This window comes from Ixodes scapularis, unplaced genomic scaffold (assembly GCF_016920785.2).
Source record: "Ixodes scapularis isolate PalLabHiFi unplaced genomic scaffold, ASM1692078v2 PGA_scaffold13__105_contigs__length_92229423, whole genome shotgun sequence".
In the NCBI taxonomy this organism is placed as follows: Eukaryota; Metazoa; Arthropoda; class Arachnida; order Ixodida; family Ixodidae; genus Ixodes; species Ixodes scapularis.
The window spans coordinates 53,923,759-53,951,024 of record NW_024609839.1 but is presented as its reverse complement, the minus strand read 5'-3'; the positions used below and the strand labels follow the sequence as shown (position 1 = coordinate 53,951,024).

Sequence of the window (27,266 nt, the reverse complement as noted above, 5' to 3'; positions counted from 1 at the left end):
TTCCCAGTTCGAAGGAACGCCTACCTGCTTGCACGTCTGCTCACTGCAGCACGTTTCGTTGGCGTTGGAAACCGGTGAAGCAGTAGTGAGTTTTAATATTGCGTATACGAGCGAACTCAAGTCCTGTGTGTTTGCGTTAGCTTTGCGCGTTCCACACTGCGCGTGCGCGGAGCCCGAAATTGCGGTCTTTGATGGCGCATTGCGATGAGGCACACGCGCAACGTGGGGCACGCAACTCTAACGCAAACGCACACCGCTTGCTTTTGCTTCTATGCGCAACACTAAAACTCTCCAGTAAGGTACAATCCCATACTGGCTGCAGCACTACGTTGGAACAGTGAAGAGTGTTGTTTGCATTCGGAAACGACATTTCGCGAGCCATGATCGCAAGCAGTTCCGCCATGCCCGCTGAGCAGGAGAATCGGGGGACCCTCACTAGAGCGCTTCCCGTTTCCGCCGCGGGAGGGCGAGCGTCGAGCTGGAGACGCGAATAGTCGGAGACGCGTTCCAGGCACCATACTTTCGTCCCAACAAAGTCATCGCTCTCAGCTGAGGACAACTAAGTTCCTCTGGTTTGGCCTCCCCGTAGAGATCACGGAAGGCGCGAAGGTTGCGGAGACATCGGCATTCAATGAATATGAACCTTCGATAATGAGCTCATCCAGTGAATATAGTTAGAACGAATAAGGCATTGTTATATATCGTATAAAAAACAAATATATATATATATATATATATATATATATATATATGGAAGGCGGGGGAGCCGTCATGATCGTGGAAACCCATCCGAAGAACAATACACATTCTTGTTTTTGTTCTACGCACAAAGAATCGCCTTTAATTCAACTAGGTACACATAGCAGAGCGCGTTGGATAGAGTACAGTTCACACTGAAAGAATAAAAACACAGAAAATACGCGAGGGACAGACACACACAGTTCTTTCAACGAGCAACTACATTTAAATGATGCTTAAAAATAGCAGAAAGAACAGCAAAAAAAAAAAATAACAGCACCATAAATACCTTCTAGTATTTTCGCCTTCACTTAATTTCTCCGTATCCAAGGTGGTTCATCATAGTGTAATGGGCATCATTTAAATGTAGTTGCTCGTTGAAAGAACTGTGTGTGCCTGTCCCTCATGTATTTTCTGTGTTTTTATTCTTTGAGTGTGAACTGTAATTCAACTAACACAGCGACTTCGAATAACTGTCGTTAAGTAAGCTTGGAGTAAATCATATCACTTTATTTTGCATTGATATTAAAATTAATCTCGTGAACTCCCTTCATAAAGGCCACCGATGTTTCGCTGGGAGACTTAGCGGAACGTCAGGTGTCACGCTCAGGCTTCATATAAACCTTTTTTTTAAAGTTTTCTCTACCACTTCGAGAGCAGTGTAAAGTGTCTTCCAGTGGCCCTTCGACCTCCAATCATAGTCGACGGTACCGACTACCACGCCCAGATGTCTCATCTAGCATGCTCGTCGGGTACGGGTATGTATCTGCTTTGCTATATCCGAAGTTGAAATAGTGAAAACTTTATATACCCCAGTAAGTATGTGATAGCCTGGCAAGTCACTGACTTTATAAGAAACGCGGGACGTGGCTTATGTTCACGTTCCGTGTTTCTTAAGTTGTCCCTGACTGTATTATTTATCAATTGTTTATTGACTGGTTGTTCAATTTTTACTGGCATCTCATTGGCGTGACCAGACAGTATTCTTAATAGCTTGACGCGTTAAGATGTACACGAGAAATTGTGCCTGAATTGCCGGAGAAAAAGTGCTCTGCTTGAAAAAAACAGATCTTGTTCCCAACGTCACGAAATGGGATACCACGAAACCTGCGTTTCTATTCGCAACTCCAGCCCGCCTCTCGCCCTCTCGTGGACGAACGAAGAGCTAGAGGAGCGGGAACGGCGGCGGAGACGGCGGGCGGGGACTGTCGGCCTTCGTGCCGCTGTTACCGCATGCTTTTGGTCGACGTGTTTGTGCAACATGCCGTTTTAACGCAAAAAGCGAGTGCGTTAACAAGGAATTGTAGTGTCCCCCTTCGAAACTTTTAAAAATTGGCATGCTGATTTTCTTGACGCACTTCAACATCTCTTTCCCCTGGGGTATGCTCCTACAATTACCGAATTGTATTTGTGGCCATAATAATTACTTTTTGGCACATAGACCAGCGCCAGCGATCAGGCGCTCGCGAAACTCTGGACAAGCTAACCCCGTCCATTCTGCCATCTTTGAATTACCGCCTCGCCATCCATTGGGCGTCGTAGTCGCGTATACCAACGGAGGGTATGCATCATGTGTGCCAGTAAGCAGTAGATTACAAGATGATAGTCACCGGCACCGCTGCTCTCTTCTGTGGCTTTGCACTTTGTGGGCGGAGCTTGTCCTGCATATCTTATGTTCCAAAAGAGCACGGATTACTGTAAGCATGTACATTGCCCGGAACATCTCACATATCCCCCAAAACCAAAATAAAGTGCGCTTTTTAGAGTTTGGACGCGAGCGCTAGGTGGTGTTCCATTGGACGCTGTTGTTCAATGAACAAAGCTGGAAAAGAACAGCGTAGGAATTTTTAAGAGAGAATGGTGGGCGGGCGAACTTCATGCGTTATGCTTCCTCGTTAGCAACGTGAAATACACGAAATCGCTAACGACTCATTTCAGTAGCTAACGACTTTTGAAGATAAAAGGGAAGGTGGAGGGAGTTCTTTTGCAAAGTGAGCATGGCTAATTCAGAATGTAGCTGACCCAAGTGAGATGTGAAGCAGAAGTATGCACATTTAGGCTTCGTTTTGCTAATTGACAAGTTACGTACATTGTAGACATGGTAAGCTGCATATGAATCGACGACATACGAAGTTGCGAAATGGAGCGGTGTTGGTTGTTGACCAAAGCATTTCTGCTCCTCGGCGGACAAAAAAAAAAAAAAAAGCAAGAAGAACAAACTTAAAAGAAGGTGCCTTCCTTAGTTTTTATCGTAAGGTTGTACTAGTCTCGACATCTCTCAGTAGCCAAGGTCTAATTGAAAAGTCACAGTCATTGACGAATTGCATTAACCCTTTGAAGTTAGTCACCGTGCATGTACGGTGGCGATTACATATTTCAAAGTGCCCCAATGAGCACAACACCGCGCGCACTGCGAGAAGTATTGCTATTTATAATGTGTTCGGTGAAATACAGGCGTTACATTCGCACGGTGTTCCGCTTTGCTAGGGCTATTCATAGTTTTGAGTTCAAACATACTGCGGACGTGTTACGCACTTGATGTTCGCGTCGCATGTCTGCTACTCTGACGGTAGTGGCAATCGCAGCGTCGGCTCTTCCAAATCCAACATTTATCACTTCTCGGACTTAATTTAAAGAATGAGAGCTTACTATCCAATGGAGAAGCTCTTTAAGGTACCTACGGTTTTGAATCTCATACCGCCGGAATGTCTCGGAAGTGGACGGGCAAAAATAAAACCTAAAGCATGAAAGGTAACACCTTGCGCCTTCAATACAACTTCTTGATGCTTCTTAATTTAATCAGCTTGCAGGGACTGCAATTTACGAGAACTTGCTAGATAACTCTTAAAAAGAAAGCTCGTGCATTGATCCTTGATTTATACTAATTTTCTTTTAGAAAAAAAAATCCAACCACTAAAAAAACATTATTTGAAAAAAACAAAGTGAATGTCAAATGGGTACAGAAGCACCTAGAGATGCACCTAGACGTCCTGTCGTCTTCGTGTCTTTATTGTCCTTGTTGTGTTGCGCTTTTTAACCTTTTAAATCAGTATGAACCAACTCGCCCAAACACAAGTTTTAATTCACCTAGAACACTTTAAGTGACGCACTAGCTTTTCTGGTTGTCGTCAGGGTTGTGGCGACATCTAGAGAGTGCCCGTGAAAGTTGTTGAATTGGTGGGAACTCATATACTAGCCTGGACTGGACAAGCGGCGACCTCTGTCTTCAGCAAGCGCCAACTTTTTCCAGACGGGAGCACAAATACCTACACTACGCCTTTGTCAGAAATACGAAATCCAGGTGCAAGCAACGTTGCTAGGTCAACTCAGGTACGGTGCTCGCGCAGGAATGTACCCTCTTGTCCACCTCAACTCTGCCTCCCGCCGCTTCAAGCACCATCTAGAGGCTGCGTTTCAAAGCTTTGGATTCCATAAAGTACGGTGAAGCGCCATCTACACGCCGTGCTTCAAGGCCTGTGAATTCCGTGGAGTGCAGTGTTGTTACTATTGCAGTCATCCAGAAGCCCGTGGCAACGTCGAACAATGGGAGGCTTACCTTGGGGAAGGGAAAGGGGAGTTTTGCTCGAAGAGACAGGTTTTGGGAGTAGATCTATGATTGAGTGAATTTAGTCACCTTGGATGCAAGTTAGGAACGAGTCAAACAAACACCACCGCGAATTAGCCGCGGCATTAAGCCGCTCCGCGGATCAAATAGGAAAGCAGCAGACATGACTACTTGCGTCACGTCAACGCGACGTGTTCCTGCCTCGGTAGCGAACTATTTTCGCACCACGGGGGAACACTGACTGGTGGTAATGAGGGTGTGAAAGCAGCTTCGGACGCACTCGTAGATTGTATCTGACAATAATGTAATAAAAGTGACAATAATGTGCGTCGCAAACGTAGGGGATCAATTTCTATGTGCGTGGCTAATTTGAGTTGGTAAAATAGAAAAAAAATGTTGATAACTTGTTCAGAATGACTGGACCAAGTGCAATGAAAGTGAGGAACATTCACCGTAAAAGTAGTGGTCTCCGACATTTTGTTAAAGGCAAAATATTGGTGGTCATCTGACAAAATATTGGCGGCCATCCATTTTTATCAGCTGTTCACTATGCGCTAAATACCCACCACTGAGTATACCTACAAAAATATCTCATCACAATACCTTAAAAAAAAAAAAAAAACTAATTGTGAAGTTTACGCGTACGCCTCGAATATCTGGCTGCCGCTTTACTGGCAACAATGAGCAGGGACGCTCGTGACGCCAAATGCATTCGAGAGCAGACGACGCTTCCTCCTCTACTGCGTTGTGCATTGTAGTAATAGTGAGCGCATGTAGAATTGCGGTTTTTGTCTGGTTTAGGCTGCTGGCGGCATGCGGTGGAGGGTGGTGAGAATTGGTAATGTGCTGTGGGGTGCAATAACACCACGAAGAAATGCTGCAGAGTGACATCCTATCGTTTTTTTTTTTTTTTTTTGACCGAAAAGTTTCTGCGACCGAAGAGGGTTCAAGCAGTCCGACGCGAAGAATGCTGGCTCCTTGTGTTCGCGTCATGCTATAAACCAGTTTTCACCGTGCTAGCAAACAAAGCCTTTCATACCCCTCTGCTTCCGAAGCGGCGACTGGGTCCTTATGTCGGCGGATAGCGAACGCAGACACCTCGAATGGTCCCATTGCAGGCGATGCCGGCGGGTCAGATGCGAATGGTGAATCGTCTGAAACCTCGTGCTGAAAATTTTATAACATTTGCTGGTCATTGCTTGACAGAGACAAGTCCGATAAATTATAGTTCATTAATTCCCACGGACGATCGCGACGGCCCTCTTGCTGCTTCTGACGCTGGGCGACACAAGCTGAAGCTCTCCACGTGCTGATATTCACACATCTGACGCCACAGCAAGATGGCGGACCAGTAAATTTGTAGCTTAGTTTCGGTTTCGGTTTTATTGTATTTCTGCTAGTGTTTGGCCGAAGTTTGGCCGAATCGAAAATTCGGCGCCAAATCTTGGGATTCGGCAGAGCCGAACTTTTGTCAAAATGTTTTTAGAGTCGGCAAACTTTCGGCAAAAATTCGGCAATAATACATTGTTGCCAGAGTTAAATTTGATATTTATTTTTTTTGGCGAAAAATTTTTTTTTTTTAACTTTATGCCACATGTAATTGACATTGACACAGTTATTACTAGATAAGGTGATATTCTACAATATAATTGTATGTGTAGGTGTTGTTTTTGTGTGTTTACTGGCAATTGTACAGTGAATTCTCGCAGAAGTGGCTTGACAACAAGGTTGTGTAGCAGCGGATGCAGTCACCATTCACGCTACGAGAGTTTCGGTTTTGAGGCCTCATCAGCGCAAACCTGCAAGTGCGTTTAAATTGTTAAAATAAAGGCTGCTGCAGGGGAAAAGTGAAGTCAGTGGCACCGGAAGTGTATTGTTGAAATATAAATCTTTATTGAACCGTGGCCATTTCATATATAGGACACAATTCGTCTGCACTATCCAGAGAACAGTAATAATACTCAGAATTTTAAACGCTACAATATACTCATCGAAAACATTTCAACATATGTCAACTACTCTGCAATGCAATGCTCAAGTTTCGATACGAGAACAACCGGGTGTAAAATACGATTACAAACAGCGTTGTAAAATACCAGCGAAGAGTCTTGGCGCTTGCCAACGTCGAGTTAGCAACCGCTCACGTTGTATCAGCTCTGCTATAGCAGTTACGGCTTAGAATAAAATGTTGGAATGTTTCGTCGGTCCCAAAAAATGTGCGACTCTTATCCTCAAAAAAAAAAAAAAAAAAAAAAAAAAAGATCGGTTTAGTTTTAACTGCATTTGTGTCGCCTTAATCTCGGTATGAGGGATATGGTTATAATCCGGAATACCCGCGACAATGCTCACATTTTGGGAACCATAAGCTATCCTAATCTGTATAGACATATATAACAAGCTTTTCCCAGTATCACCCGTTGTCCTCTCGGTTAGAGGAAGCCAATGTCAGAGGTCTAAATATCTTTCCCTGATACGCTGGCACTTAGCCTCCTCCAAGGTCTGTTCCGTACACTACTACAGAAAGAGTACCAATAGCTCGCAAGGGTGTGGGGAGCACAAGCTTTGGTGCATAACTCCAGAAAAGTATATTTGTTTGGCGAGCCATTGGGCACAAAATGTATTTTGAAAGATGCACACCTTTCAGTCCTTTTAAGAGTTCATCACAGAACCGATAAAGTTCAACATTTCTTGCAGTTGAAACGTTCGCCCGTAGGGCACAAACTCACGCCTGACCACTCATACAAAACGAAGATGCGCTTTAAGCTCATTGAGACGTGCAATTAAAATTCAACCCTGCTCAGATTCGAGAGCACTGTATTCATTGTTCAGTGACCGGACTACTCTCCAGTGGTTACATATTCAAGCCTTATTGGTGCAATTATAAAGCCCAGGCGTCGTCCTTCAAAATATTGTCGTTTACAGTACTGACAGCGACGGAAAAAAATACTTTCCAACACGCTGCAGGACAGTGCTGTTGCTATGTTTCTCCGTACACGTCTGTGAACCTTGTCTCCTCCTAATATAATTTAAACCAGCCTGAGAAAATATCTTTGTAAAAACACCTTTCGCACGTCCGTCAATGCAGCATCTTCTAGACCTCACCGATACTCAAATCCTGTCAACGTTTGGTCCACGTAGGTCTTCTTCGCTTAATGTTCCCTTTCATAACACGCTCCATCACAGCTTCTGTTTTTTGTTTTTTTTTTTTCTTTGTTTTTTACAGTCGTGCTATTAGCTAACGCTTGACACCCATCATAACAGTAGTAAATTCACAGATTTACCCGATTATAATGTCTTAAATTTGTTTTAGGAGGAAAACCCGTGTGTATACTTTCGCACACAGCCCCCTCCCTCTCCTAAGGTCTCATCAAGGCAATCTTAAAATAGCCTAGCAAACCAAGAAAGTAAATTTTAACTCGTGCGCCGATCAACACGAAGCCCACTGTGGGACAATTCGTAGCGTGTCACGGGCTCCCAAAATCGAATTATCCGCTCATATAATCCTTCCGAGGTCCTGCTAGTTTTATGAAAAACTTTCATGGATTGCGTTGACTGCTGCGAAAGTTTACGCGCGGGTCTTGTGCAAAAAGTGATCGACCTCTTTTCGGGTTGATTCGGTACTCTGTATTTTTCTATAGTCTCGCACGGGAAACGCTACTATTGTCTTGGTGGGTCGTACAAGCATAAGAATTACGTTGTCATAAGACTGAGAAGTAAATGCATCCTGATACAGAGGACGGAAGTGACGTAGTGTGCTACCGGCTTTTAACCGATTCTATTGGCCCGTAGCCTTCCCTGCCTTCCTACACGCTTAAAAATCTCCTTGGGTATGCCGCTTAGCAATGCACTTCGAGAGTGTAACAAACTGAATGTTGGGTGATATGTTTCAAGAACTTCGTGAACCCTGACAATGAGTTTGTTACTGGATGCAAAAAGAAACTTCTTATCGCAGGTGCATAGATCACTACAATGATCAAGATCCGAGATCCAAAATCACAAATTATGATTGGCAGTATGCGTGCATTGCAGGACTGTATACGCAGGTATATCTACTTAAGTCTATTAAATTTGGGTGCGGAACAAATTTCTAGTGACATACCCCCTTAGAGCCGAAGCCGGCTCATCCCATTATCAGAAAGTAACTAGTGTAATCACAGCATTGCCTAATCAAGGACAACGAGGGAACAATCGCCAAGCACAGATAGTAAACGTATTAGCCACTCTCCTCCCATTTTAGGTGATGGTTACCATAGAAGGTGTGACATCTCTATAAAGGTCTCTCCAGCTTTGATACTTTGGCCCCATCTGCCGCCCACGACAACGTCAGTTTGAACTAGGGCAAATCTTATACCTTGGTGAATCGCTTCTTTGGCCCAGTTCGTAACGCAAGTAGGCATCGCCAGTCAGAGTTCATTTCCTGATACAAACCTGTTCCTGAGACATTCTTCAGTATTCCACGCACAGAGTTTCGTCAGCGACACCTTTCGTTAGATACCGCGGCATCCTGCGAAACCTTCATGAAAGATCACATCGTCTTCAGCAATGGTGACTTTTTTCAGGCAGTCCACCAGACGCCATGTCCTCAGCCTCATAGCGGTATCCTCACATGAGATAGAAACACCAGTAGATGGCATTGAAGATGAGGTACGATATCGGGAAGATGACTCTCGAGTACTTGTCTATTTTGTTGACGTCCTTGATACGTGGCATTGAAGCCCGGATGGCGCTGGCACCACGCTTGAGGGTCTGAAAGACCTTGGGTCTCCTCTGGCCATAGTCTCCTGTCCTGGCTGCCCTGCCTCGGTAGCAGGCGCCGGACGGGAGGCTCCTTGGGTTGTATGGGAAGCGACCCGTCATGCGGAAGGACGGTGGGAACTTTATCTCGTTGTCGCTGCCCGGGTTGGACATGGGCCTGTGGCGGTTGCGCAGGCAAGGTATGGGAGACAGGCGGACGTCGTGAAGCTCGATGATCTCTTCGTTGTTCTGAAAGACAGTTAACGCTATGTTTTGTAACGGCTGATGTAACTTTCAACGCGACACTGTGCGACACACGAGTGTCTGAGGTGAAGAGCGTCTCCGGAAAAAGGCATCTTTGGTCAGCACGTTTTTAAATATTGATCCTTTGTACATTTATTCGAAGGTTGTTCCAAAAGCCTTAGAGACGAATTCGTAATTTTCTGAAGGGAAAAATACCACAGTTACATGGGTGCCGTAAACCGCAGTTAAGTCATCCCTAACTGCAGTTAGGCCTTACTACAGTTAAAACACTAAAATCTCGGACTGCTATTTTAGAAGAATGAGAGAGTGCGCAGGTAGAGCTTTGATGGACGCTCAAGTTGCGCCTGCGCAACTTGAGCGTCCATCAAAGCTCTACATGCGCACCACAGTGATAGAGCAGGTGCAGGAACTATTTATGGCGTCCCCCTCATTTATCTCTCTAGCAGTCTTATCTCTAACTGGGCACAAAGATAAGACTGTCAGACAGATAATTGAGGCGGACGCCATAAATACTTCCGGCACGTGTTGTATCAGTGTGGCTTTAATTGACTTGGCGGAAAAAGAGTGTGTACTTGCGGTTCGTGGCGGGGCCACGGATTGATTGAGGTACGGTGCGGTGACGCAGTGTGTATCTACGCTGAGGCTCTTGAATTAAATCAGTTGAAAGTTAGCCCTCTATGGTGTCTGTTCTTCCTCTGTCCGTGTCTTAAAGCGCAATCATGTTTTCTCACGTACAAAACCAACTCGTCCAACAATCAGCACGTGTCCGTATATATGGGGTATTAGTGTAATAGAGAATGATACGTTTATTTGACTGTGGAGGCATTGCACTTTAGCGTGATATTGGTGGAACACTGTGCATTGATGAATTTATCTTGAAGTCCTAATAGTCTAGAAAAAAAGCTCTAATCGGTTGGTCATTAAAAAAAAAATTCAGACATATATGCTGTCAAGGAATGTTAAGATATCTAAACAGAGACTTCTAAAACGTAAATCTGAATAAAGCAGATTTTTGTTTTCGACAATCAATCTACTATGGACATCGCTGCGCTGACGGCCTCATATTCACGCCAAGGTACACCTAAAATAACACAAACTTCCACAACCAGTAATACGGATACTTACAGGATAGAGCGGCTCGCTCTTTGGCGGAGGCGGAACCTTTGTGTCCTTTGTTTTCTTTGTTTTTTTCTTGGCTCTTGCTCCCCAGTAGGTATAATTCACCGCGGCGTACTCCAGCAGAGCGGCGAACACAAAAACGAAGCACATGACCAAATAGATGTCAATGGCTTTAACGTATGATATTCTTGGCAATGAAGACCGGACGCCCGTGCTGATTGTGGTCATCGTCAGCACAGTTGTAATTCCTACAACAAACAAAAACAAAAGAAGCACTTATCGAACAAAGTTCCGTTCATATCGTAATTATGATGGCCTTACATATACAACCACAGTTGTAGTTTTAAGCATCGCACGTACAGTACCAGAGTTTCAGTTATTTCTTAATTATATGTCTTTTCAGTATTGAGTTATGTAAATCTGAATACTGGTTAATTTTTTAGTGTTTTACATTGAAATGTAACAGGCCTCAAATATATTAAAAACGTTTTTAGATTGAGAGTTTTTTTTTTTACAGAAACCTAACATAAACCTTAAAGTAGCAGTCAACGTCTCGCTAAAAAAAAATGAGCTTCTTCAAATACAGTTTTACAACGTTAAAGCACTCAACCGGGCTACCTATTCTAAATATATTTTGCGTGCCGTTTTCTTTACAGCGAAGCGGTTTATGGCTAGGGTTTCATGGATTTTTCGTGTACGTCAGCATAGAGTGCCTGTAGAGGCTGCCTGCGGGAGCCAGGGTTGCGCGTCTCTTCACCACGCGCCGCCGCGCCGCTATTCGCCGAGATCCGATTACGTGAAGAGCAGACTCAAATGCCGGGCAGGAAAGTAGACATTGCGTTCCTCTGCTTTTCAGCGCGCCGTGCGCCTGGAAGGCGCGGCGCCGCTGTTCGCCCAATTCAGTCACGTCAGGAGCTGACTCCGCATGCCGTGCAAGAAAGCCAGCGCTACAGGATAACCGCGCAACTCTGGCTCCCGTAGGGAGACTATACAGGAAATATACTTCAACAGAAATCGCAGCGCCCCCTCTTTGTCGTCGTTCGAATCGCTTATGTGTCTAATTATAATGCAATTAAATGCAAAGGTGCAAGCGAGCTGGACAAGAATGACGAAAATAATCCATGGAGAAGGGGAACAAGGGGACAAAGGACGAACATAAATCTTTAAACATAACTGGGTGACTAGTGCGCGACCGAAAAAATCCGCCGGGTCCCAGTATCGAACCAGAGACCTCAATTTTTAATGAAGCGCGCTACCAACTGAGCTAACCAGGAGTTGGATGTCAGTAAAGCAAGCGGGTTTTATCAGCTGCCAGACGCATCCACGCTAGAAACTCAGTAGGCAGAGCGCTCCACTGGAAAGGGAGAGGTCCCTGGTTCGACAGCAGGACCAGGCGGATTTTTTCGGTCGCGCACCAGTCAACTAGTTGTGTCTGGAGATTTGTGTTTTTTTTTGTTGTTTTTTTTGTCCCCCTTGTTCCCCTTCTCCAGGGATTATTTTTGTCATTCCGTGCCTAGTTCCTTCTGCGTGCCCGGGCTGGCGGTCCCGTCAAGTGGTCTATGCCTAGGGCTCCGTTGAGTTTTGTGCTTATCGAAGCAGGAACCAACACTGCCTGTGTTCACGAGAGTAGAAAGGCACCACTGGTGGGGACTTCTCATAGAAGGCTTCCCGTGGGCGTGAGCTGACGGTGTTTCAATCTAGACGCATTCACCCTAGAAACTTTGTTTGATGTTGGTCGCCTATTGGTATTGCTCCTGAAACAATGCTGAAATCGATCGGAAGCCATATTTTTCGTGTACCTCAACAAAAACTCGCACGGCCCTCTCTTTGTCGCCGTTCCAAGCTCTTTCGTGCCTAGTTCCTTCCCCTCCCCCGGGGGTGGCAGTCCCGTCGCGCGTGTCTACTTTCCGCCGGGTGGTCGTCCTGTCGCGCGTGTCTAGCAACGTGCCTACGAAGAGCAACGGCTGGAACGGCAACGAGAATGTCAGCGGCGGCGGTGGGCGGCAAACACCGTCTGTGTCATGTGCTAAGCAGCTTCGCTGGTCGTCGACCTTCACAGAGTGGAACGGCTTGTAAGTTTTATCCTACATAGACGCGGCATAGAAATACTTCCCTGGCGTCTCTCGTAACTTTAAAATTCCCCACAATGTTGACAACTCTCCTGACCACGTAAAAAGGGCTGCGCAGTTTGAAATCACTTGTCATGTATTTAGAAATATTTTTTTATTCCACTTAAGTGACTACGTTAAACGGCTCGACCAGCGTAAGTAATAGGATAAGATCTCAATTTCAACGTATTTAGAAAGATAGCTATCTTAATTATAAGTTGGGTTTCGTATAAGCGTTCGACGTACCTAGGGCAACCCTGGCGGAGGTCGCCTCGTGGTTGATCCAAAATGAAACCCACGACAGCATCACGATGAGAATGGAAGGAAGATAGGTCTGGAAGATGAAGTACCCAATGTTCCTCTTGAGCTCGAAACTCAAGGACAGCCTTTGGTACGTTCCTGCAAGAATACAACAGATTTGGTATATCTTAAAGGGATACTACAACAAAACTTCGGCGCTTATGTCTTGTTCTATAAGTGTTCAAAAGAGCAGTATCACATCGGACAAACTAAAATTATGTTAAAAATACACAAAAATGAATTTTAAAACAAATGAAACAATTAACAAAGACCACCTGGTTTGCTAAGGCCTCGTTTGTAATGCCCGTCTAGGAACCTTGACAGGCAGTGACGATAACTGTCTCGCCTATCACAATACAAGCCTTTAACCTGACGTTATCCCTGCAGCTCTTCGGCCAGCACAACAGAAGAGGGGAGGGAGGAACTCCCCACTTAACGGGACTCTCTTTTGTGTGTCCCAGATATCGCTATTCTCCCTTTACATTATTATAGAAGTTTAACCCGTCACTCAAAATTCATACAAAAGCAGCTTTGCGGTTAGTTGCGCTGGCCCGATCGCTGGCGTGCTTCTACCTCTTCGGTGGCTGGAACAGATAGGGCATCTTGACGACGTCAGCCTCGCAAGGGGCACCCTTGGGTAGCGTTTTTAAGCAATGATTGCTGTATTACATCTCCGACACCCCAATGTTTCACCTTTCTGCCAAAATATAACCCACAACGCGACTGAAAAGAGCAATCTTAGTAACGTTTGAATTTCAGCGCAATTAACCATTTTTAGTGGTCAAATTTCATAAAGGTGGTTGAGACCCGAAAATGGCTCCACAGGAGGAAATAGTAACCTTGTATTTCTACTGTTGTGATTTTACAAAGACGTCTTTCCATCTCAACTCAGCTCAACAAAGATGCCATCAAAAAATCTTCTAAAAAAAGGCACTTAAGTGCTCCTTTAATACTGAAGCTAGGCTCAGAGAAAATCAAACTGTTTCTGTCCTCGCGTTCTGTCCATCCTTCCTTGACCTTCGTCGTCCTCTTCTCTGAGCGGCGAAGAATCGTTCGTACACAAAACAACATCGCCTAAACTTTGAGAGGACGCTGGCCGAGCGGGCTAGAGCACACCAGCTCGGAGCACATGGAGCAAACGCTGGAGCTGTAGAACCCAGGAATCTTGGGTTCAATCCTCACCTGTACCTGTTTCGATCTGGATGAGCATCGTACCAGCGTCCGGTCATGAATCACTACTGCGTGGTGCACGTTAAAGACCCATAGGCTACCAGTCGTACTGCACTCGCTAAATTTCTCACGTACAGTTGGCCACAATGTCGCCATGATCAGGCAGACACACTTTCCACTGTATAAACAACTAATTACTCATCAATTTTATTCATTAGTCAACCTACCGAGGCGAATTACACAATAATATGCAAACAAAAATTCAAGAAGCCGCTCCAAGTAATGGGACTATCGGCAAAGTATCGAAAGGTGCCCATAGATTCAATATAGTCGGAACATTTCAGGAAATAGCATTGTACATAGAAGCTCATTGAACGCTTTGTTAAGGGCCATATCATACATAAATTGTGGCTTTAAATTACATTGGAATAAATAATATTAGCGAAGAGCTAAAGATTAAATATTGCATTATATTTTGCTTCGGTTTCGGTATTCGTGATTTCACTTCAAATTTATTACAAATAGTAATATTGAATTTACTCACTTTATTATAAAACTCATATTTTATTAGGAGAAATCTCTGTTGTCTGAGAATAACTAATCAAAAGGACGTATGTCCGGTAAGAGATAACCGAGGAATTTTAAGGATTCACTTTCTATCCATACACTGTAATAAGCTGTTCCCAAAAAAACAAAATCGATATGCCTACTGTATTTTGAAAACGTTGATTTTATTTACGTTTCGTTACATTTTGTACGAAACACTGATTTTGTTTTATTTGCATCGTATGAATAGTATGGGACACGTTTTCTTTAAGTGTATGCCATCAATTTCGCCGTAGTACGGATTGTGTTGGAATGATGACCGCATGGACAAGTTTAATTATATTGCCGGGCGCGCACGTAGCCAAGTAGGCAGCGCGCCCATGGCCGAATGGTTATCGTGCTCGGCTCCCACGCAAAGGGCCGAACGTTCGATGTCTTGGAGCGAACGCACCGTTTCGTTATTTCTGTAAATGCCGCGTTCTAGTGTGCTCCAAAATTACGTTGCTTATTGGAAGTTCGAATGTTCTACGCACCGAACCTTCTACGCAGATTGTTCCAGAAGCCCACCCGTGGCGAGCCAGATTCAGTCTCGCCCCAGCGCTCAATCCTGATGTTACGCTGCCATCGATGCCTGCGACGCTAGCCTTTTTCTATTTTGTTTTGGGACCACGTTCGCCCCGTTAAATGTTTAATTTGCTTTAGTTTTCGCCACCTAATCAATTGCTATTAGTGACATTTTGGTGGAGGTGCGGGGAAGATATCGAAGCCCGAACAAGCCGCCGTTCCAAAGGGCAATCCCCGGAATTCGGTCCCCTGTCACAGAAGCTGATGAAGAAGACTGCGGCGATGACCACACAACCCGCGGTTGTCTTACCCGTCGCTGCACGCGCGCCCTCGTGCTTCCACGGTGAGTCTTACGAAGACTTCAAGGACTGGCTACAGCAGTACGAGCGAGTGGCCCAGCACAACCGAAGGACGGACGAACATCACCTGCCGAGTCTTTGCATTGCGCTCGAGACTTCCTTGACCTCGTAGACCACGTGCAAGGATGTGCTGAAACGGACATTCACCAACCAATATCGACGGTAGAGGACCGAGACCTTCTTGGAATGAGGACCACGAGCACAAACGAGAATATCACCAGTTTCGTCGAGGATGTCCTGCACCTGATCACTCGCGCCGACCCTCAAGCCACCGACGAAAAGAAGCGGCGGATCCTGATTCAAGATGTGAAGGATGACATCTTCGGTGGTTTTTTTCGCAACCCCCCATCAAACGTCGATTATTTCGTCACGGAGACTATTTCGTCACGTCACGGAGTTGTACGGGAAGAGCTGCTTTAGGACGGGCGATCCGCTGCAGATCGCCCGTCCTAGAATAACGTTCGCCGAAGTCGTCCGAGAGGAGGTTCACCGAGCCTTCTAACCTGAAGTTCCCATCAACATGACGACGACGGAGGAACCGACGTTCAGCTACGCCGCCATGGCCTGACGACCACCGCAAGCTAACCGCCTAGATACGGCAAAGCCTCAACGAGACCCTCCGATAACGCAGTATCCGCGAAGCCAGGAAGGGCAAGCCCAGTACGTCCGCCCGGGCCGATCGACGCCCGATGTGCTACCACTGCGGGGAAGCCGACCTAATCTACCGCGTTGCCCCTACCGGCAAACAGGGCTGCGCGGCTTCCACCCGAAAGACCCACGCCCACGCTACAGTGAGCGACCGCGGGAGATGAAAGAGCACCTTCGTCTACCTCAGACTTCCCCGCCTGCACTTCGCCGAGGGTGCCGGTCGCCGTCACCACGACGTCCAGCTTCGCCGATGCACCGGTCCCGTCGCTCAAACCACCGGAGAACACCTAATTACGCCGACTGGAATGTGCACTGCACAAGTTGATGAGACATGCCCCGTGAAGTTTGTTGTTCTACAAGACTGCGCGAGGGGCATTATCCTCGCAATGAATTTTCTATGCGAATACGCCTCCATCATCGATCTGGGAGCAGACATGTTGACGGTATGAAAGCCTGTCCCATCAAAGGAGGAACCCAACGCGACGTCATCCGCGGTTCGAGGTCTTGTAAACCACATGAACTTACAGCCGCGGTCGAATGTTTTCGTGCCCTTCGGGACCAATGACGCTACCAGCGGCGACGTTTAGCTTAAGGGAAGCGTCCAGTTTCTTCTAGAAAGAGAAATCGGTGTCGTAAAAGGAATAACGGAAGTTGAATACGGGCGCGTGGGATGGTCCTGGTTACAAATTTCCTCCAAGAGCCGCAGATTCTTACGAAAGGTATTGCCGTGGGCCACATCGACGAACTCTGGAACTAAGCCGCGATCGCTGCACTTTCGGAAGAGCTACTTCAACGCAGCACGAGAGAACGCCGTCTTCGGAACATGACGTTGACCCGGAGCTTCCAGCGACTGAACGAAGACGGCTGCTTGACATTCTGAGCAAGTTTGGTGAGATTTGCCACTACGTCAAAGGTGCGACAAACAACGGTAGCGAATCACCTCATCGTTATTGACGACGACGCGCTCTCTGTTCACCAGTCGCCAAACCGAGTCTCCTTGAAGGAAATAGAGGTGATACGAAATCAAGTCCAGGAAATGCTCAATGACAACATCATTCAACCTCCAAGTAGTCCCTAGGCGTCCCTAGTCGTCCTTGCAAAAAGGTCGGCACCCTGAGATTCTGCGTAGACTATCGTCGACTGAACGCTGTGACTAAAAAGGACGGCTATCAACTCCCTTGCATCGACGATATGTTAGACCCGCTGCGCCACCCCCGATATTTTTCGTCGATGGACCTGAAGAGTGGCTACTGGCAGATCGAAGTCGGCGAACGGGACAGAGAGAATATAGCTTCTGTCACGCCGGATGAACTGTACGAGTTCAAGGTGATGCCCTTGGGACTATGTACGGCACCAGCCACCTTCCAGCGGGTCATGGACACAGTGCTGGCAGGTCTTAAATGGCAGAGCTGTTTTGTCTACCTCGACGGGGTCGTAGTGTTTTTACGGATTTCGACGAACACCTGAGACGACTTCGGGCCATGATTCAAGATATCAAGGCCGCCAGCCTGTCACTCAAGCCTACAAAGCGTTCGTTCGCTTATGGTGAACTAGAGTTCTTTGGCCTCGTCGGGGGAGCAGTGAAGATGTATGCCCTAACCCCGAGAAGACGCGCACCGTAGCCGCATTTACGTCGCCATCTGACAAGAATGCCGTAAGAAAATATCTCGGACTCTGCCTACTGCAGGCTGTCCAAGAAACCGGAGCGGAAAGCAGCAAGCGGTGAGGAAGCGGTGAATCCACCAACGCGATTTAAAATCGCGGTTGTGTACTACATCCATGGAGTGACCCACAGGCTAAAATATATCGCAGGCAGGCAAGATATTCAGCTGGTTGTTCGGCACCTAACAAAGCTTACACCATATGCTGCAGGTTTAACAAAGGCGGTGATCAACAGCGGATGGGTGACATAATGCCCCTGAATAAAAAAGATAGCGACATCATCTCCCTCCTCCTCTGACTCGCACAACTTTTATCTATATGTTTTGATCTTTTACACCCGCGCGTCGACTGCAGCGCCGCCTGGTTTGGCCCAAGATACCAGACGGCCTTCCTATACCTGAGTCAGAGCGCAGTAAATGGCATACAGGCACACAGGCTAAAAGCGCACTGCCACGGTCTACCAGCCTCCAGGAAGGTGCTCAAAGAAAGACGATGAAAGCAGTGACGTTGCACAGACGGCGTTACTTGATTGGCGACATGACCTCATAGCACACACTGCACTCTAACAGCCTAGGCATTCCTCCTCCCTCCGCCTCTGACGCACACACCTTTTATCTTTATGTTTTGCTTTTTTACACCCGGGCGTCGACGGTAGCGCCGTCTGGGTTGACCCAAGATAGCCGGCAGCATTCTTCAAAGGATGTCGCGACGTTTCCCTATAAAGGGGCTTTAATGTGACACAACCCATAGAACAGACCATATGCCCATGCGGAAAGGGGGTCGTCTATCATATTCCTCTCTTTTGCGAGAAGAGCTACATCGGCCAAACTGGCGATGTATAAACGAAAGAGCAAGGGAGCACGCAGCGTCAGTGCAAAGTACATCAGCGGGACGTTTGTCAGCCCATTGCCGGAGCTGTGGATAAGGTGCAGAGCTCATTAGCATAACCATCCTTCATAGGAACAAGAACTCCTTCGCGCCTTAAGGGCTACCCCATTCAGACGACCGTAAAGGTACCTTTAGCCACGGCGGGACTGGAAGCGAGCGCTTCCAGTCCGGCCGTGCTTTAGCTAAGGGACCTTTATTCTCTGCGGCCAATCAATTAACCATCTTCCGCGCGTGGCGTGTGCTCGCGACCAAAGAGCACGGGCTGATTCGCCATAGCAGAGGTACCTATGTTAAAGGTACCTTTAAGTTGACCGTGTGAATGGGGTACTAACCTTTGAAAAAACAGGAGAAGATTGTGTAAGCACCTCGTCAATTACGGTTCGCAAAAAGTAATAGCGGTCTTTGTGGTTTGCCACACCCCAGTGAGTGGTAGGCCAAAAGGATTTTTTAAACATATTTAATCTGCCGTAGGACGAAGAGGAAAGGGCCTTCTTTGTCCTACGCGCCTGACGGAACCCAGCTTTCTTCACGCCGCCGGCTGTGACCCGAGGTGGTTCACGTCAGGCACGTAGCCAGGGGGGCGGCCCACGGGGCCCGCTCCCCCCCCCCCCCCCCCCCCGATATCTTCCATTTTGCTGGGGCCTCCTCTCCCCCCTCCCCCTCATACAGCATTTTGTCATGGGCCGCCCCCCCCCCCCCCCCCACACACACACACACTCGATAGAACTGTGGACGTTTTGTGTTCTAGGTTACTTTACAATAGACCATTACTTATTTATATTTTGTTGCATTGGGGCGATATAGTTTTTAAAGGGGGAGTAATGCCGCACGTGCAGCTAGCCAAGTAGGCAGCGTGCCTATGGCCGAATGGTTAGGTTAGGTTCTGGTGTATTAGATAATTATGTTTCTTATTCGAGGTTCGGATGTTCTACGCGCCGAACCTTCTACGCCGACTGTTGCAGAAGCTCACGCCTGTATATTAGGGGCCCCGCGTGGCGAGCCGTAGTCAGTCTCGCCCCAGCGCTCGATCCTGCTGCTACGCCATGTCGATGCCTGCGACGCTAGCCTTTTGTTATTTTGTTTTGGGTACAAGTTCGCATCATTAAACGTTTAGCTTGCTTTAGTTTTCGTCGCCTCATCAATTGTCACTTGTGACAGTAAGTTGTATCTGATTATTTTGTAACAAGAACAGGTGTTTAGATCCTCCATTATCAGTCATTCGCAACTTAAATATGTATGTCTCAGATAAAAAGTTGTCTATCTGCTGTGTGAATAAATTGAATTCAAAACGTACAGCCTTTCCACTCTCGTGAAGAAGAAAGACCAGCGGAGCTGTACTCGAAACACTGCGTGATTCTTCTTCGTCGTCGTCTGTTTTTCGCGCTGTTTCCTACGATGAATTCCCACCAACGCGCCCAACTATCCATTCTTCTTTTATAGCTGGAAAGGTTGCCGCCATCAACGAGCGACGGCGAAACCATACTGGTTCTGTGCTTGCCGCCGTCGCTTATAGATGGCGGTAGCTGTCCAGGTAGACTTGTGTCGACATACATGGACACGATCCTGGGGAACCTAGCCCTTAACAGCTTCGCTGTAAAAAATGTTGTCCAGAATTTTTATACTTTATTTTATTTCTTTAAACAAATGTCATGTTTTCTGGTGGCACGCACTGTGAAAAGTAAATTCGACGTCGATGACCATACTCACACCAACAACGTAAAAATATGAATAACTATATTACTTTTGATCGGTTAGCTGTTAATGCACCGTGTTGGCTGGACCAGAGTCCTTCAATATGCTACTGGTCACTAAGGTTCCAGGTAATGCAATGGGAGAGCTTGGTAAGCGACCATGCGTGGCACTGACATCGACAAGGGTGCTAGGAGCCGCCAATCTAGTCAGCACTGCTGGGAGCCTGGCAAGCAGAAACTCTGTCGGAATTTTGAACCCTCAATTAAAAAGCCACCAATACATCGCAATAACGTGTGATAACGTTAATCTAAGCACCTTCGGATCTGTTCACGGTACACTCAATGAACTGCTTAATCTTACATGCCTGCAACGATCGCCAAAACACTATACTTTTTTATTCCTTACTATTTTCTAGATATAACTTTTGAATACCCCCTCGCCGTCATAATTGAACGCCACGAATATCATCATATAGTATAGTCACTGCGAAGCACTATTCTCCGTTGACGGACTCTTTTTCACTTGCAAAAACATTAGTTTTTTTGAAAAAAAAAAAAGCGAAAAAATCTTACTTATAGGTTTTGTTTAAGAGATCAAACAAAAATGACCCATGCTTGCATACAGTGATCAATACATTCGCAGCAAAATGTTGGTGTACAAGAAATAGTTCCTTTTAACTACTTGTAATTGCGAATTTGCGGTGACTCACTTAGGGTGGAGCTGTCAAACAAAAATGCCCCCCTTCCGGACAATGACGCACTTAGCGGAACTTTTTGGCATTGTATTCAACTCTGGCGCAAGTTTCGTAATCAGGAGTGTATTGGAGGACACTAATTGGACGTACAAGTTTGATATGAACAACACTCACCCGTTGCCAATTTTTCTTTTCTGTCCGTGGTCTCGTAGCGCATGATGGAAAATTGTGGTAGCTCAGACTGTTCTACGCCCACCACGGGTTCGGGGTCTTTCCAAAACATGACCACGTCGGAGACGGTGTAGCCATCTGTCGAAGCCACAAATGAGGAGTTAGCAGTTATCCCTAAGGGCGAGCATCCATCTCTCCGATTAGTATGTTTCGTGCTGCAAACAAATTTCCGGAATGAAAGGTCGTAGCTAGTCAGCTGATATATGCATACATACGACACTCGAAACACTTCAAAATTCCAATATTCTCTTTGTTTTTCTAAACAAGACATCTGATTAATAATGAACCTGCTCAAAAAAAGGGTGATCTAAAACAATACTTAAAAATTTACACATCAGGCTTTTAGCTTGTGCAATTACGTCTTTATTAGTGAGTTATCAAGTTTATATGTAATTTAGATTTGTTTGAGCGCTGCTTTTAATAGTATGTGTCTATCTAATATTGTCACGGGTGGTGACCAAACAAAAAACAGGAAATAAACAGAAAGAAATAAACGTTTAATGTGGCGACCTTGTGCCAAAAATAAAGAAGGAAACAGAAGAAAGCAGAGCGTCGCGGGCGTCGAAGTCGGCGTGTCAGCAGAATCGAGCGCTAGGGCGAGACTGACTCGACAAGGTCGCGGGCGGCCTCTTATCTAGAGTGCGCCGCTATCTCGAAGATTCGGCGAAAGCGGTTCGAGCGTCGCGTGATCGGGGCGAGAATGAACACGCACTTTCTAGAAAACAAAAGCAGGGATAAATGATAGAAGTTACGTGTGGTACATGAATAAACGGGAACTTTCTGGAGGACCGTGACCGAGCGTTGCTTTCTCAGCCTTGCGCGCGGCATTACTCCCCCCTTTAAAAGTGCATCGCTCCGATGCAGTGTAAAACAAATCAAAATAAAAAAGAACGATAAACTAAAGAGTCTTTTGGAGCACAAAAGGTCCACAGTCCTATCGAGCGTAGTACGGCTTCAGGCGCACGACGTGGACGACCTCAGGTCGTGGTGGGCGGCGTGACGATTTTCGTGTTCCGTCGGGCATCACCTCGTAGTTCAGCTCGCCGAGGCGACGAAGTACCTTGTATGGTCCAAAGTACCGTTTCAGCAGTTTCTCACTGAGGCCGCGGCGACGGATGGGCGTCCATACCCACACCCTATCTCCGGGCTGGAAGTGGACGTCCCTGCGACGAAGGTTGTAGCGGCCGGCGTCGACGCGTTGCTGGTCTTGAATCAGGAGTCGGGCGAGCTGGCGAACTTCTTCGGCGCGTTGAGCAACCGCCTGGGCGTAGTCGCTCTCGTTGTCAGATGGCTCATGGGGCAGCATGGCGTCCAGCATGGTCGTTACCTTCCGACCATGTACCAGCTGGAAAGGGGTGAATCCAGTGGTCTCTTGAACCGCCGTATTGTAGGCGAACGTGACGTAGGGCAGCACCTCGTCCCACGTCTTGTGCTCTACGTCGACGTACATAGAGATCATATCGGCGATTGTCTTGTTGAGTCGCTCGGTCAGTCCGTTGGTCTGCGGGTGGTATGCAGTGGTTCGACGATGGCCGGTGCCACTGAGACGAAGGATCTCTTGCGTCAGCTGGACCATGAACGAAGATCCGCGATCTGTAATCAGAACCTCGGGAGCGCCGTGCCGGAGGACGATGGACTCGATGAAAAACTTGGCGACTTCCACAGCAGTCCCTGAAGGAAGAGCTTTCGTTTCGGCGTACCGCGTGAGATAATCTGTGGCGACGATGATCCAGCGGTTCCCCGACGTCGAAGGCGGAAAAGGACCAAGTAGATCCATTCCGATCTGCTGGAAGGGTGTAGTTGGGGGAGAAATGGGCTGCAGAAGTCCGGCCGGCCTCGTCGGCGGTTTCTTGCGTCGCTGGCACTCGTGGCATGATCGTGTGTATAGGTGGACGGTCTTGGGGAGCTTCGGCCAGTAATACTTTTCACGAATACGGGCCAGTGTCCGGCTGTAACCAAGGTGTCCGGATGTCGGGTCGTCGTGGCAGGCTTGGAAGATCTCCTCTCGAAGGTCACTCGGGATTACCAGCAACCAAGGTGTGTTGTTGTTGCCGAAGTTCTCTTTGTAGAGTACACCTTGTCGGATGGCGAAGGTCGGCAGTACTCGTGAGAAGACACGTGGCACGGTACTCCTGCCCCCTTCCAGGTGCTCGATTAATGCGCGCAGCTCAGGATCGTCCCGTTGACGTCGTGCCATATCGTCGGTGTTCACTGCTCCTAGAAAGCACTCGTCGTCATTGTTGTCGCTGCAGCCGGAAGGGGTTTCGACGGGGGCTCTGGACAGGCAGTCGGCGTCGCTGTGCTTGCGGCCTGACTTATAGACCACTGTCATGTTGAACTCTTGTAGTCGAAGACTCCATCGAGCGAGGCGTCCTGACGGGTCCTTCAGCTTCGCAAGCCAGCAGAGCGAGTGGTGGTCCTTGACTACACGGAACAGGCTGCCGTACAAGTACGGACGAAACTTCGTTATTGCCCAGACGACCGCAAGGCATTCTTTCTCAGTTGTGGAGTAATTTTTCTCCGCCTTGGACAATGTCCGACTTGCGTAGGCGATGACTCGCTCGATGCCTTCTTGCACTTGGACTAGTACTGCGCCCAGTCCCGCGTTACTTGCGTCCGTGTGAATTTCTGTTTCCGCATCCTGGTCGAAATGTCCAAGCACAGGAGGAATCTGCAGTCGTCGTTTCAGTTCGTCGAATGCCTGCTGTTGCTCCTCGGCCCATTCGAACTTCTTGGCGTCCTTCGTGAGATTCGTAAGTGGTGCGGAAATCCTTGCGAAATCCCGAACGAAGCGTCGATAATAGGCACAAAGTCCAAGGAATCTTCGCACGGCCTTCTTATCTGTCGGCGCTGGAAATGCCGCGACGGCGCGAGTCTTCTCGGAGTCTGGGCGGACGCCTTCGTTACTAACCACGTGGCCAAGGAACTTCAGTTCGTCATAGGCGAACCGGCACTTTGACGGCTTGAGTGTGAGTCCGGCGGTCTGAATGGCTTGAAGAACAGCTCGGAGTTGTCTCAAGTGCTCGTCGAAGTCAGCTGAAAATACTACGACGTCGTCAAGGTAGACGAGACAACTCTGCCACTTCAGCCCTGCCAGTACGGTGTCCATGACACGCTGGAAAGTTGCTGGCGCTGTGCATAGTCCGCAGGGCATCACCTTGAACTCGTACAGTCCATCCGGCGTGACGAAGGCTGTCTTCTCTCGGTCCCGTTCGTCGACCTCGATTTGCCAGTAGCCGCTCTTCAGGTCCATCGATGAAAAGTATCGAGAGTGGCGCAGCCGGTCTAGAGTGTCGTCGATGCGGGGGAGTGGGTAGACGTCTTTCTTCGTAACCGTGTTGAGCTGCCGGTAGTCCACGCAGAACCGAAGAGTTCCGTCCTTCTTCTTAACCAGCACGACTGGAGAGGCCCATGGACTGCTTGAAGGTTGGATTATGTCGTCATTCAGCATCTCTTGAACTTGCTGATGGATCACCTCCCTTTCCTTAGCGGAGACTCTGTACGGCGATCGATGCACAGGGCGCGCGTCGTCCTCAGTAACGATGCGGTGCTTGGCAACCGCGGTCTGGCGCACCTTCGACGACGTCGCAAAGCAGTCGCGGTATTCGGCGAGGAGGTTAACCAGCTGACGCCGTTCAGGGTCCGGAAGCTTAGGGTCAATGTCGAGCTGCGCTGGCGACGCACTGTCTTGCTGGGGCGGCGAGGATTCGTCAGTGATCGCAGTGATTTCGGCGGGGTTTCGGAGTTTCTCGACGTGGCCCACGGCTGCACCTTTCGTGAGGTGTTGCGTTTCGTTTCGGAAGTTCGTCACGAGGGCCACAGTCCGCCCATCCTGAAGTTCAGCTACTCCCCTTGCGACGCCTATGCCTCTTCCCAGGAGCAATTGAAGGCTTCCCTCGAGAAGAACTTCGCCACAGGAAGCTTCATCGATCCCGACAAGTACGAAAACACTCGACCGCGGTGGTAGGTTTACGTGGTTTGCGAGGACTCGGACCGTGGGTGACGTCGCTTCGGGTTCCTCCGCTGGTGGAGCAGGTTTTCGTAGCGTCAGCCGGTTTGTTCCGAGGTCGATGACGGCGCCATACTCGCAGAGAAAGTCCATTCCGAGGATAACGTCCCTCGAACAGTCTTGCAGAACGACGAACTTGACAGGGCACGTTTCACCGTGGATCTCGACGCGAGCAGTGCATCTCCCGACTGGTGTGATGAGATGTCCTCCGGCGGTTCGTATTTGGGGTCCTTCCCACGGCGTCATGACTTTTCGAAGGCGGCGGGAGAGCCTCCCACTCAAGACTGAGTAGTCTGCTCCGGTGTCCACGAGTGCCGATGCGTCGTGACCGTCGATGACGACGTTTAGGTTGTTGGACACCGTTGCAGGGGCGTCGTAGCGATGCGTGGCGTCGGGAGAGTGGGAGCGCTCCGGCGTTCTTGGAGGCTCTTTACGTCGGTCGTCTTCGGCAACTCCAGCTCCAGGGGTTGCCGCGCCTAGTTTCCCCGGCGAGGAGCGAGGGGCGACAGGCTTTCACGTCGGGGTCGGTGCATCGGCGAAGCTGGACGTCGTGGCGATGGCGACCGGAACTCTCGGCGGGACGCAGGCTCGGGGGACTGGGGTCGTCGCAGGTACTCGTCGATCTCCCGAGGGCGTTCACCACACCGGGGGCGCGGGTCGTTTGGGTGGAATCCGCGCAGCCCGAGTCGTCGGTATGGGCATCGGCGGTACACATGGTCGGCTTCCCCGCAGTGGTAGCAGAGCGGGCGTCGGTCGGCCGTTCGCCACACGTCGGTCTTCCTCGACGAGGGTTGCTCCGGGCGAACGTCGTGGACTTGTCCTTCCTGGCGTCGAGGATACTGTGGCATCGGAGGGTCTCGTCGGGGTGGCGCCGTGGTCTGGCGGTTAGCTTGCGGCGATCTTCGGGCCATGGCGGCGTAGCTCAAAGTAGGCTCCTCTGGCGTCGTCGTTTTGATCGGAATCTCAGGTTGGAAGGCTCGGTGGACTTCCTCTCGGACGACCTCGGCGAGCGACAGGGAGGACGAGCGATCCGTAGCGGGGAGCATCTTGCGGATTTCTTCCCGGACGACTTCACGGATGATGTCACGGATGCCTGGGAGGTCGGTACCAAGGTCGTATCCGGATGTCGCCAGAGTAGTCACGCCAGGGTGCCGCTCGTAGTGTCTGGCGCGTGCTAGTAGCGCACGCTCCATATTCGTCGCCTCCGTGACGAACCCGTCGACAGTTGTCGGAGGATTGCGAATGAGACCTCCGAATATCTCGCTTTTGACACCCCTCATCAGGTGTCGCAGCTTCTTCTCCTCTGTAGCCTGAGGATCGGCGCGGGCGCTCAGGCGAAGAACATCCTCAACGAAGCTGGTGATGCTTTCATTCAGACCTTGGGTCCTTGTTCGAAGGATGTCTTCGGCCCTCTCGCGTCGGTGTTGGCTGGTAAACGTCTTCACTAGCTCTTGCTTGCACACCTCCCACGAGGTTAAAGAAGCCTCGTGGTTCTCCAGCCAGTACCTTGCAGTACCTTCCAGCGAGAAGTAAAGGTTCTGCAAGCAGTGCTCAGCTGACCACCCGTTATGTCGGGCCACACGTTCATAATGTTGCAGCCAGTCCTCGATGTCCTCGTGGGTGTCTCCGTGGAAAGGCGTCGGAGTTTTGGGCGCGACGGGCAGGTATACGACGCTGGCGGTGGACGGGTTCTGGGACGACTGGCTGTCCATCGTTGGCCTCGTTGGCTGCTTAGTCTTGGGCGGTAGAGGTCCGAATTCCGGGTGTAGACCTTGGGTGCGACGACTGAACCGGATCTCGGAAGTGCTTTCGTCGGTTCTTCGTGGGCTAGGCGTCGGACTTGCACTGTGGGCCCTCGGAGGGGTACGCGGCAGGGGCATGCGGTACCCCGCACCTCCACCAAATGTCACGGGTGGTGACCAAACAAAAAACGGGAAATAAACAGAAAGAAATAAACGTTTAATGTGGCGAACTT

The 27,266-nt window shown here is 48.5% G+C and overlaps 1 protein-coding gene across 1 annotated transcript in view; it reads right to left on the bottom strand.

Annotated features, from left to right (window-relative positions):
• Positions 1-6,182: 6,182 nt before the first annotated feature.
• LOC8035838 (gamma-aminobutyric acid receptor subunit beta-like) overlaps positions 6,183-27,266 on the bottom strand; it is a 44,925-nt gene continuing 23,841 nt past the window's right edge. The window contains exons 6-9 of the mRNA XM_002411521.5: positions 21,226-21,360; positions 12,775-12,927; positions 10,427-10,668; positions 6,183-9,286 (exon numbers count right to left, since the gene is read on the bottom strand). Coding sequence (XP_002411566.2) covers positions 8,906-9,286; positions 10,427-10,668; positions 12,775-12,927; positions 21,226-21,360 — 911 coding nt within the window. The 3' untranslated portion in view covers positions 6,183-8,905. The remainder of the gene's footprint in view (positions 9,287-10,426; positions 10,669-12,774; positions 12,928-21,225; positions 21,361-27,266) is intronic.